This window comes from Microplitis mediator, chromosome 7 (genome assembly GCF_029852145.1).
Source record: "Microplitis mediator isolate UGA2020A chromosome 7, iyMicMedi2.1, whole genome shotgun sequence".
NCBI classification, from domain to species: domain Eukaryota; kingdom Metazoa; phylum Arthropoda; class Insecta; order Hymenoptera; family Braconidae; genus Microplitis; species Microplitis mediator.
In genome coordinates this window covers 1,227,602-1,240,454 of record NC_079975.1, presented here as the reverse complement: position 1 = coordinate 1,240,454, position 12,853 = coordinate 1,227,602, and the positions used below count along the sequence as shown (strand labels likewise).

The 12,853-nt window shown below is 31.7% G+C and overlaps 1 protein-coding gene across 2 annotated transcripts in view; it reads left to right on the top strand.

The window, feature by feature from the left end:
* The window catches only part of LOC130671646 (beta-1-syntrophin), a 154,905-nt gene extending 151,208 nt beyond the window's left edge, over positions 1–3,697 (top strand). Inside the window, exons 6-8 of one of the 2 annotated variants that reach the window (XR_008990547.1) lie at positions 890–1,113; positions 1,553–1,745; positions 2,549–3,697. Coding sequence is in view for 1 of the 2 variants with exons in the window: in XM_057475683.1 (XP_057331666.1) it covers positions 890–1,113; positions 1,534–1,745; positions 2,549–2,641 (529 nt within the window). In the remaining variant the exon portion in view is untranslated. Of the gene's footprint in view, positions 1–889; positions 1,114–1,533; positions 1,746–2,548 lie in introns of both variants that reach the window. The other variant, XM_057475683.1, reaches the window with a different exon arrangement.
* The last annotated feature ends 9,156 nt before the right edge of the window (positions 3,698–12,853 follow it).

Sequence of the window (12,853 nt, the reverse complement as noted above, 5' to 3'; positions counted from 1 at the left end):
AAAATATTTCATTTATATCAACATCTGGAAATAAAAATTAAACAATAACTGAAGAAAAAAAAAAAACCTAATTTCGAATTCCACAGCTTAGACATTTTAAAAATAATCCATTAATCTCTACACTGTAAAAAGAGCGGTGTTAAAAATGGACTCGTTTTAACTCCGTCCGGTGTAAAAATAAAATTACACCGGTGTAAGAGGAGTAATACACCGGTGTTAAAAATACCGGTGTTAAATCGGGGTAACCGGTGTAAAAGCGGAGTAAAACCGGTGTAAAAGCGGGATAACCGGTGTAAAAGCGGAGTAAAATCGGTGTTAAATCGGAGTAAAACCGGTGTAAAAGCGGGGTAATAGGTGTAAAAGTGGAGTAATGCCGGTGTAAAAGGGGGGTAAATTGCGTCCGCTTGGAGTATTACACCGGCGGCTGCGTTATTTTAACACCGGTCTAGAATATTTACACCGGCAGCGGTGTTATTTTAACACCGGAGAATTTTTTTTAACACCGGTACAGAATATTTATACCGGCGGCGGCGTTATTTTAACACCGGTCCAGAATATTTACACCGGTCTAGAATATTTACACCGGTGGCGGCGTTATTTTAACACCGGTACAGAATATTTACACCGGCAGCGGCGTTATTTTAACACCGGTCTAGAATATTTACACCGGTGGCGGCGGCATTTTCACACCACTTTCGGGGGTAAATTTAACACCGATAATTTTAACACCTACACCGCTTGGACTTACCCCGGTGATTTTTTACAGTGTAGGATTTTTTTCAGGACATCTATAGTCTGATCAAAAAAAATATCAGACTGAGTGTCCTCTTTATATGTAAAATAAAATTAAAAATCAAACGAATGAAAAAAAAACTAAAATATGTCACAGACTCGTTTCATCGTCAACAAGAAATAATGAAGCCGGGTCCAGCAGCGGCAGCAGTAATAGCGGAACAATGAACGGAGCAACATTTGCAGTACGTGTTGGCACCATAGACGGGGTTATTACACATCACCTGAGGGCTGAAACGCGAAGAGATTTAGCTGCCTGGGCGAGGGCAATAGTTCAAGGGTGTCACACAGCAGCTCTCTCGTTACGTGAATACACTGTCCGTAAGTACTTTGTTTATATTCATTATTTACTGTACATAAGTGGTAATTTTAAAAACTTTAAATCAATCAAAGTCAGTGAGAATATTTTTAATAACTAAAAACAATATTGCCGTTAAATTTGCATGCGCAAATATTGACACTTGTGATTAATGATACTTCCGTTACGTTGCCAAGGGTAATAATAAAAATATATATATATATAAAAATATTTTCGCTGGTCAATCAGTTATGTTCAATGTCTGCTAATACAACTGTCTAGAAGTAATGATTTATTGTTTATTATTATTTTCATTTATTATTTCGATGGAGTGAAGGCTCGATACCCAGTTGTTTATTAATTATAAGATTAAAATGTAATTAATTAATTATTAATAATAAATAATGTCAGCGGATGAATGACATTAATGTTTAAATAAACAGGCTGTTTATGGCAAGGTAGACCGTGTAAACTGGTCGTCAACACCGAAGAAGGTTTTATGCTCTACGCAGCAGGTGCAAGACCCGTCAACGGAGCTAGTCCGGGATCCCCACCGGCCCCGCTCTGGAAACGGTCTTTCGACAAACTGAGACTGTCTGCTGATGATGGCTCCAGATTGCTATGGCTCGACTTTATTGACGACGACAATGAGCTTGTAAGTTTATTCACTTTCCTTATTAACCTATTAAGTAATTTAATTATCATTTGCTTTCAATAAAACGTTAAATTAACAACTAATTCTCCTATTAAGTTTTACCCACTTCCTGATTAGTCGTCAAATTTTTTTTTCCATTAAACGAAATTTGGTAAAAAAGTGACAAATTTTTTTTTTCTTTTAACAAAACAATTTTAGTGAAATTTTTTTTTAAGTTGCCAATTTTCTGACGTGAAATTCAAAATTTTTTTCCACCGTAACCTGAATAAAAAAATTTTTTAAATCGAAATTAATCTTATAATTAATGACGAAAATTAATTTTCTTTACTTCTCACTTTATAATAAAAAAAAAACTGAAGTAATAAATAATCAATCAAGTGCATGGACAATAAAATCACAAGAATTAGCAGTAAAATTTGTCAAGTATTTATTTGTCGTGACAGTAAACAATGTTTGTACACTTGATACATTCATTCGAAACACCCTTTATCCATAGCTATATACATATATATACATATGGGACGTAAGAGCCATCGTCGAAACGTAAATATTGACGGTCCACAGTCCAGTTGAGTCCAGAGAGTCCACTAAAGCCCAGAGCAGCTCTCAGTTCTCTGTCCTCGAGCGTTCACATCCGCGGGAAATTTTTCTCAAAAGAAACACACACAGTCCTCACTCCTCACTCCTCACTCCTCTCGGCCTCTTGCCCTCTGGTCCTTTCGCCTTCCGCCTTATAGACTCCCCAGTATCGTAAAGATCTAAATTTGTCGAGCAGTTGAGTTAAAATTTTATTTTTCCTCCAGGAGCTGGACCTCGAGAGCTGCCCCAAGCCGATAGTTTTCGTTCTTCACAATTTTTTGTCTGCTAAAATCCATCGCCTCGGATTGAGCGCATAGGGATACGAGGGGACTTCTGAAGAAGTCCCCGAGCTTCCTCCGCACACAACGAGGTCTGTAACCAGCGTCTTTCTTCACTAGAAATAAATATCATTATTTATTTGACAGTTGAATTTAATTTTAATTTAAAGACACCGGTTTTTATAAAATAAATAAAATTAAATTCTTCCTTACTCAGGACTCGTTGAAAAAAATAATAAATAAATAAAATATTTAAAAATTGATTGATACTTGACGCACGAGAGCAATCAATCAAAGCCAACAGAGTCAACGACTTATAACTTAAGAAAGTATGAAAAATAAAAATATAAATTTAACTTGTCGTTAAATTGTCGATATTTATTAATTTATAAATATTTATTTAATTTAATTGATAATTAATAATTATCGACTTGAAGCCATCCACGATATTGTTGCCACGAGAACTTTGATAATTAAATTAATTAATTAGGTAATAAGTCAATTGATGGTAAATATTATTATTATTATTATTGTTATTATTATTAATTAATTAATAAATTGGTAACGAAGATAAGTTTTGCTAATTAAATTGCGCCTGGATGTTGGCATAAGTAAATAATTGTCCTTTTATTAATAAATAAAAACAAATAATTATAATAATAATAATAATAATAATAATAATATTAATGATGATAATAATTATATTGAAGGTTTCAATGAGAGATATGTTGAGTAATTAACGAATTAATGGTAATTATTAATATAAATATTATATGATTAATTAGATGTAAGATAAATATTTGTGTGGAAGACAATGGGGTTTAATTAATAAATAATTTATGACCAATTATTTTATAAAGTTTGATATTTGTTTAATTATTGTCGGGTTGTTTTAATAAAATTTATTAATTAAACCTCCTTACAATAATTAAGTAAATTTAACGACACTCAATTAAGCTAAATATCATTTATTGTAATTGTTGAGAAGTTTACTCGCTGGTCTCGAATTAAATCAATTTTTTAAAATATATATACGACATTTTTTTTTTGCTAGACGATTTGATTATGCAGTGGCGCCATTTTACAAAATTTATTGCCTGGACTTTTAAAATAATTCGAATATGAAAAACTTTTTGTTTAAAAAATTGATACGATTTTAAATTAATCAATTAATTGAAATTTTTTAATTTACTCTTTATTGAAATATCTAATAATTGTCTTTTTTATTTCGAGTCTATAAATACAAAAAAAAATAATTTGGTTTAATTATTCAATGACAATTTAAATTTATTATTGCAATAAAAATTTAAATATTTAAAAAAAATAATTAAATTTCCAGTCTTTAAATAATTTAACCTGTCGGCAAAAAAAACATTTTTTTATGCCAAAAAAATAATTGGAGTCACTGCATAGTTAAAAAAATAAATTAATTTAAAAAAAATGTAGTTTAGAGTGAAAATAAAATTGGGTATAAAGAGTAAAGGCTGAAAAATAAAAAAAAGTTAATAAATAAATAAAAAAAGGCGAGAATAAAATAAAAATCACATGATAACATACCTTATAGCCCTATTTACTTGGTAAACTCTCCCTGCTGCAGTACGTCCAGGTCTCTCCCCACCCCCATCCCCACCCCCATCCTCGTTCTCTTCCTCGGTATCCGAATTTGTCTGTACTCCGCTTTCGCGTAACATTCCACCACTCAGAGAAACATTCCTAAGCTGAGGGTATCTGAGTTAGAGGGCGGGACTGCAGCATCTCCTTTAACTCTCCCTCTCCCTCTCCTTTTCCCTTTCCCCTCTCTCTCTCCCCCTTCAGTAGTTATTTTATACGGTTCGTATCCTTAACGCAATTAAATTTACGGACGCAGGATAAAATGTGTTGCCAGGTGCGCAACACATCAAGTGTTATAGCCGTTGTGTGGCGGCGGTGGTATTACTGTCGTGAATTTTCCACTTGCGTAACTGATGTAATTTAAATTGTACCCGAGAACGAGCGCAGCGATTTTAAATTGACTATTTCTTTTATTTTATTATTATTATTATTATTATTGTTGTTATTATTATATCCCCTTTTTACTTTATTCGGCTTGCATTATATTATCTCTTTAAATTTATCTCGCGAGAAAAGCAACCGGCAGACGCGAGTTACATCTTTGGTAATAAATTTATTTTATAGACCGACCATCGGGACAATTATTATTTTAAACTCTCGTAAAATATAAATTTACAAATTTTAATCAAAATATCTTTTTATTGCATGATAACTATAATGAGGGTTAATCAAAAGTTACTACCATTTTTTTTATTTAAAACGAAAAAAAAATCTTCATGTGTTCAATTATCATTTTTTTTAATGATATTCGAAAAAATGAAAGTAATGTATGATAACTGTAGCTAAATAATTTTTACCCGAAATATTAAAGACGTAATTTTTTTCCGAGGGAATCCAAGGAAAAAAAAAATTTATTTATTTTATTTTCACGGACATAAAAAATTTTTCTTAGTAATGAAAAATATGCTTTCAAAATTTTCCTCAGATTCCATCGATAAAAAAAATCCTTAGCATTTTAATTTCGTCTAAAATTCCCACATTTTCAGAACTCTTTTACTAATCTCCCGAAATTCCATAACTTTTTTCAAAAATTTCATTAAAATATCTGCCTTAAATTTATTTCCTCAAAATCAATCAAATTAAAAGACTTAACATTTATCTCAATTGAAAAAAAAATTAATTATAAGTTTTTTTAATTAAAAAAGTAAATACTAGATAAATTATGTTACCTCGTACTTAGCTAAACAATAATAAAATATAAAAAATATGTAAATGTAATTGTATAAAAAATTTTAAAAATATTTCGAGCCGATGGTCTAGCTCGTTCCCGGTACGATAAATGGGCTAGCGAGTCTTAACCAATTATCGAGATAATAGCTAGGGCTCACCACTGAAGCAACCCCACGAGTACTTGTACCTCGCACTAACTACTGCCGACTGCAAGTGGAGGTATACTCGTTAACAATATAATAAATATCCGCAAGAGTGAATTTGGTACATAAATTTTGGCTACAGCGAATCTGTGAGTTTAACTTACAAAACTTTACTATACTATATATACATATATTTATATACAGGGTGTCCATAAAGTACCGCGCATACATTAAGGGGTAGATAAGGGCTGCGATTCTGAGACAAAAAGACGTCTAACGCACAGATAATTAATTTTATTAGTTAAAGACAGTAACGAATCAAAAGCGCGCTTTTGCGGAAGATGCAAAGTGGGGAGTAACAGCTACTAATCGCAAGTGTGATTGCTCTTCATTTTTTACGAAAGAGGGTTTTTGATTGGCTGCTCTTTTCAATTAATAATTACTCGGGTAAAAAAATTTCAAGCCAAAAAAAATGATAAAATTTTTTCTCGACCGAAAAGTGGCCGATAAAACCCCAGATCGTGAATACGGGGCCAAAAAATGGTAGAAAATAGACCAAATCAATTTATCAGCCAAATTTCAATCAATTTTTGGCCTGTGTATTAAGAATACCAAAATTTCGTCATATTTTCGGCAAACTTTTGGCCTGTGTATTAAGAATACCAAAATTTCGTCATATTTTCGGCAAACTTTTGGCCTGTTCTAATATAATTCTATACGGCTTCGGTGTGATTTCGGCCGAATTTCAGTCTATATTCGGCCTGTTTGGTAGGAATACTAAAATTTCAGCGTTTTTCCGGCCAACTTCCGGCCTTTCCCAACAAAATTCTACATTTCCGGCGTGATTTCGGCCAAATTTCAGCCAATTTTCGGTCTGTTTATTAGAAATAATAAATTTTCAGCCAACTTTCGGCCTGTCCCAATAAAATTCTACAGTTTCGGTGTGATTTCGGCCGAATTTCAGCCAATTTTTGGTCTGTTTATTAGAAATAATAAATTTTCAGTCAACTTTCTGCCTGTCCCAATAAATTCTACAGTTTCGGTGTGATTTCGGCCAAATTTCAGCCAATTTTCGGTCTGTTTATTAGAAATAATAAATTTTCAGCCAAATTTCGGCCTGTCCCAATAAAATTTTACGATTTCGGAGCGATTTCACCCGGATTTAAATTTTTCGACGCACTTTCGGCTAAATATTCTTACCCGCGTAAGTTTTACCTGTGCATAAAACTGAAAAACATAAAAGGACTTTTCGTGTCAGAATTGCGCCCCTTATCTACCCCTTGGTTTATGTGCGGCACTTTTGGGACACCTTGTATTATATATATATTGCAAGATTATTCGCAAAACTATATATATGTATAATGTAATAATGTAAAATGTGTAATGTATAATGTACATGTACATGTATGTGTATGTTTATTGTCTATATATATATAATATGTATGTGGTGCTCGGAAGCAAGAGATAGTGTACTATTTAGAATGTGAGAGATAATTAGCAAGTGAAAATGTAAGAGAGCAGGTCCGTGATGTTGCGGCTGCGTGACTAGTCAGCACGCAGATCCACCCGCGGATCTGCTCTCAAACTCGTACAATAAATAAATTATTATTTATTATTATTATTATGTAGAGTTTACATATCAACGAAGCGTGTCTCATTAATTTGTTTTAATTATTTATTTTAAAACCCACTTGTGTCATGTGTAAATAATATTAATAATAAATGAATAAATCAATTTGTTTATTAATTAAAATATAATGAATTCGAATAAAATAAAAAATAAATGTAAAATAAAAAATTTCATTATAGTGGAATTTTTGAAATCAAATGACGATTTGGGGGACGGGAATTTGGTAAAAAATAATTGTTAGTAATTTTAATTATTATATATATATATTTTATGTTGGGTAAGATTAAATTTTTTAGAAGTTAAGAGAGAGTTTTAATGTACGTATGCGTTATAGAATAAAGAAAACAAGTGGTTAGAATTGAAATACCTTTTTTTATTACCTGGCTCTGAAAATTTTATTTTATGGTTTTTTAGGATTTATATTTAGTACCAGGTAAGAGGTAAGTGATCAAAAATTTATCGAAATATTTATTATTTAAGAACTAGTGGAAATTTTCTAACCTCTGATTCCTACAAATTATTTATTTGAATTTTTAAAAATTATTAGGTGACCAAATTAGACAACTAATTGGCGGGTTATTTAAATTCAATTTTATTTTAGCCGAGAAAAATTAAATTGAAAAATTTCGTGTCTTATTTTGAGTTTGATTCGATGTCAAATTTATTAGATGAGAGAAAATTTTTTCTAACCTCAAATTATTCAAAAAAATTTTTTTACAAAATCAGTAGAGAATTTACTGACTAAAATTTTTTTTCAACTCAATTAGGATTAATATCAACAATTACTATAGATTACTATCTATAGTTTACTTTAAGAAAACACAAAACTAATTAAAATAGAAATTTTTTTTGTACCCACGGCTGAAAAAATTCCATTTTAAATCTAAAAAAGTAAATATTAACTCAGAACGTCTGTTTTAGTTTGAATTTTATCGCGTAATAATTAGTAAGTAAAAATAATTTTATAGATTCTTCGTCTAAAAAAAAAATTTTAAGAAGAATAAAAAATCTAATAAAAGTTGTTATAAAAAAAAGAAAAAAATGAAAAGTATAAGGAGAAAAGTAATTCACAGGGGACAAGTAAGTAAAGATTGCAAGCATGAATTGTATGGATGACGTTTTCTTATATAAAAGTATCGATAGTATAGAGAAGTCCTAGAGAAATCCTAGACCACAGACGCGGTATTTTAAGTATAAATTTTTTTCCTTCACTTTTATGTGCTAGCGTTATATCAGAAGACTACTCTTCTAAAATGAACCAGTGAAATTCCACTGATTCAACCAGTGAACTTTTAGTCACTGGTGAATTAGTGGATTTCACTGGAGAATCAGTGAAATTTCACTGGTTCATTTTCTGAGAGTATGGACGAGAAGTTGACAAAGATTTCCCGGCATTTGCAAACGCAATCAAAATCTCCACAAGATATAGAAGGCGTGGGTACGCCGCCAACTTCCTCCCGGTTACTATCACATTTGATTCCAAGAGTTTTTAAGTTGGACAAACGGATGTCTCGCGAGAAAGCAAAAGAAAGGGTGGAAAAAAGTAGAACGAGGATGAGAATGAGGATGAGAATGAGGCACCCCTGGCATGGATTTGAGGACGAGGCGGGACAAAGAGCATCGATTGGAGAATGAGAGTTCGGAATGACGGAGAATAGAGGGAAGGGGCTGGACCGAAGGAGAGAGAGAAAGAACAGGTGATTTACGTATAGAAAGCTGGGCAGCCTCGAGCTGAGGTGAGATCTTTAAGTTTTATAAGAGAAGCAAAAGACGGATCAGAAAAGTTCCATGGGCCAATCATGGGCGAGGGATATCGGGCTGCCGATAAAAATGACAAAGTCCCCAAGTTTTCTTTACGCCCAGAAGGCATCTGCTTTTCTTTATACTTTTCTCTCTATTAAACCGGTTTCTTTTCTGATTTAAACTTTACACGCGACCAGATTCTTTTCACTTATTTTTTATTGTTCCATGTACAGGTATTGGGACAAGTTTGTTTTCCTTTTGAATCAACCGAGAAGTGGATCGCAATTTTTTTTTCCATTTCCCAAAATTCTTAAATTTCATCAATTTGAAAATTGAAAAAACCGAAATTTCGCTGAGGTTACAGTAAATTTTCTTTTCCATGCAAGGAAATGAATCCCATAATTTACTTAATTTGCGATTATAAAAATCAGTCGAAAGAGTCAGAAAAATTAAAAAATTACCCGGGTTCAAATTTTTCCCTTTCATCAGCCCGCTAATAATTAAAAATCAAATACTTTAAATAAATTTCCGCAATTTTAAATCCAACCTCTCATTTTCCGTGGCTCCGTTCGTCGCAATCAACGTCAGCCAATTTAACAATCGAAATTTCGATAAATCTAAATCGAAATTTCAAAACATGAAAACTCTAAATGTACAGTCTACGAAATAGTTAAAGATTTTATTTAAAATGCAAACACAACCGTCGAAGTAGTAAGTTTTAACCTCGTAAATTTTATCTTGCTCGTATTACAGTCGACTGGTTTCTTCGATTTGAATTCGATCGACTAGACTCCCTTAGGAATCAGGGTTATGCAAACATCCCTGCCAGTTGATTCGTTTTGCGCGCCCTCTACGACACTATACTTCTTTTTGGTCTTATACATGCACACATAAGACTCGTTTGAATCCTGTGAAAGCGTCTTTACTTTTCTGACTTCTCAGAGCTTGCTATCATTTTTTTTCTTGCTCGTGTACCTTTTTGGATAAGCTGTGTTTTCAATTGCATTAAAGCCTCAGTGAAAAGCTGAAAACGACGTCGGATTTTTTTCCGACTCTTTGCAAAAAGTATCTTTCTGTTCTGATGTTATCGAAACGTAAAAAAATATATTAAGAAATTCCAGAGCTTTTTACTTCTAAGGATAAAAGTATAAGCAGCCGATTGCTCGCAGTAAAAAGTCGCTATTAGTTTAAGTTATTGACGTGATGACTGACGACAATAAGGAGATATTTAATTTTTTTATTACCCTGATATATATATGCATATTCTATTGTGATACTTTTTACGGGCAATATAAAACGAATGATATTTTTTACGAGATTAATAAACTGAATTGACGTCATAGGTCAGATACCCGACAATCGGGATTGAGATAAAAATATATATGTATATATTTTTGCTGAGGACAGATAAAAATTATGGAGTCTAAACCTTGAAATATGGTCACGTTACTGACAATTAAAATAAATATATATTTACGTTAATAGTAAAAAGTTATTGCGCGCGTAGCAAATTTTAATCTCAGGAAGTTTTTCTTCAATGGAAAGTAGTAAAATATTTTTATTTTATTTTCTTTAATAAAAAAATTAATTCCTGTCTGATCAAAAACGCGAGTTATCACTAGTGTTAAAAAAAGTTTTTTGATTTTTTTAAATCAAATTTCAACCCAATAATAATTTTTGGATCATTCCCTCATTTTCATAAAAGTTTTTCATTTTTATAAAAATAGTTTTTATGTCTGACTAAAGAGACATTTCTACTTTTTTTAATTACGTCTGACTTAAACTGGCACTGACTACTCATTAAAAAAATTTATTACTTGCGAATTCGTGCTCAGTTTTTTGGAGTACAGAATAAAAATATAGTCTGATGAAAAATGGACGTAACTACTTATTATAAGAAAAATTAATATAATTACTAGTAATGAAAAAAAAAAATCTCACGTGTGTATTCGCTATATCGTAGATAAGGAAAAAGACGTAGGGGTGGGTGGGGCAGAGCGGCCCCCCTGAAATTTTGATCAAAAAGAAAATTTTTTTTTTTTCGTCTGATTACTATAAATCCGATATATTTGCGCATTTTTAGCCCTACGTATGACACCTGGGGCAAAATGGACAACCCAAAAATTTTGAAAAAGTGATTTTTTCATATTTTTATTGTCAAATTCAAAAAAAAATTATTATAATTCCACATTTCTAGACCTACGCATAACACCTGGGGCAAAATGGACCAGCCGAAACTTCCGAAAAAATTATTTTTTCATATTTTTCGGCCCTTTTTCTATATAAGAGCCAAATTTGGTCACAAAAATTTATATTAATAAAAATTTTTTTTTTAGTTGATAAATTTTTGAAATAAAGTAAAACTATAGAATTGTTTTTTTTTTTTTTATTAAATAACAATTAGTAATTAAGGTAATCGAGAGTGAACGATTTATTACACCTTAAAAAATTTTTTTCGAGTAATATAAAACCAGAAATAGTTGTCAAGAGAAAGAAATACATTCTCAATGATGAAAACAATTTAAAAAAAAAAAAATGAAAAAAAAAAATTTTTTATCACTTTTTGGAGGGGAGCCGCTCTGCCCCACAAAAAAATTTTTTTTTTTCAGAATTTTGGCAAAATGTCCATAAATTCGTTCGAAGGACAAAAGGAAAGTGATCTTATGGTTGAAAGCCACAAAAAGTAATAATTCGCTTAGGGGGCCGCTCTGCCCCACCCTCCCCTATGTGTCATGGAACACCCGAGAAAAGAGAAGCTTCTTTCGTGGTTTACATAAAACCCTAATCATTGATTAATATAATTTAATTTTGAAATATAATGGTAAGACTGCGCGTTCTTATTCCCAAAACGGGCAGAATTATAGACTACTGTGGATAGAAATGGTCACACAGTATAAAGAAGTCAAAACAGGACGAAACTCCGAGTGTCGTCTGCCCGAAAATAAATCTTGTATACGTGAAAATTAACAAAAAATGGCAGTATTGTGTGTAGTTATTTCGAAAAATGGCAGAGTTATGGGTCTCCACCTAAAACGGGCGTAAAAAAGCTTCGCTTCAAGTAATCCTGATGACAAAAAATTATTTAAGAAGCGTAATAGCTGCTTTTTATATATTTTTATACATAAAAAAAGTAATATGATACATCAAGGACTACTTTAAGTTGACAAGCAACATATATATTAAATAAATACTAAAGCTTGAAGAAATTTAATGGACCAGCTGCAGCGGCAGTAAAAATACAAGCTCTGATATCCTCGCATTTAATATAAAATATATTTTTGAGAGCGTAATTTCCCGATTTGTCGTCGCACTTTTATTTACATCCACCAATAAAAATGATAAAATTTAAAATGAGCGAGTTTAATTTTACTCGATTGAATTTATTTATTTTTTATCAGTTCGCTCAGGCCAGAACTCGCTGGCGTCTCGTATTCGACATCAAAGTTCCTTCGAAATGTGTTCGCAGACTGTGAAACAACTTGAGTGAGATTGCCGAGGAAGGTTAGCTAATATAAAAAGAAAGTCCAGGAAAACTAAAGATCGTACAAGAAAAGCGGAAATATAAAAAAAAAAAATACGAAATATATATATACATATTTTTACTACAAAAAGATAATATTTCCACGCTCATATATATACATATATATAGACGACACGTCAAGGCAAGGCGTCAAAAGAATTTATCGAACCGTATTTCCTACCGAGTCTCAACTTATTTGTCGATGAATTTTCTCCCGTTTCTTTGTATCCATTGAAAAATTTTTCCACATCCTCTTTTATTTATTTCGGCTTCTCCCCCACCCCTTTACATTCAGCTTCTTCGAGTTTTATTTCTTTCAAGATTAAAAAGTAAACAGAAAAAAAATTTTAATCCGTCAAGAATGGAAAGATTCGGTGGCAAACTGAGAATTCAAATAAAATTTATTTTATTGATTTAAAAGTATATAATAATAA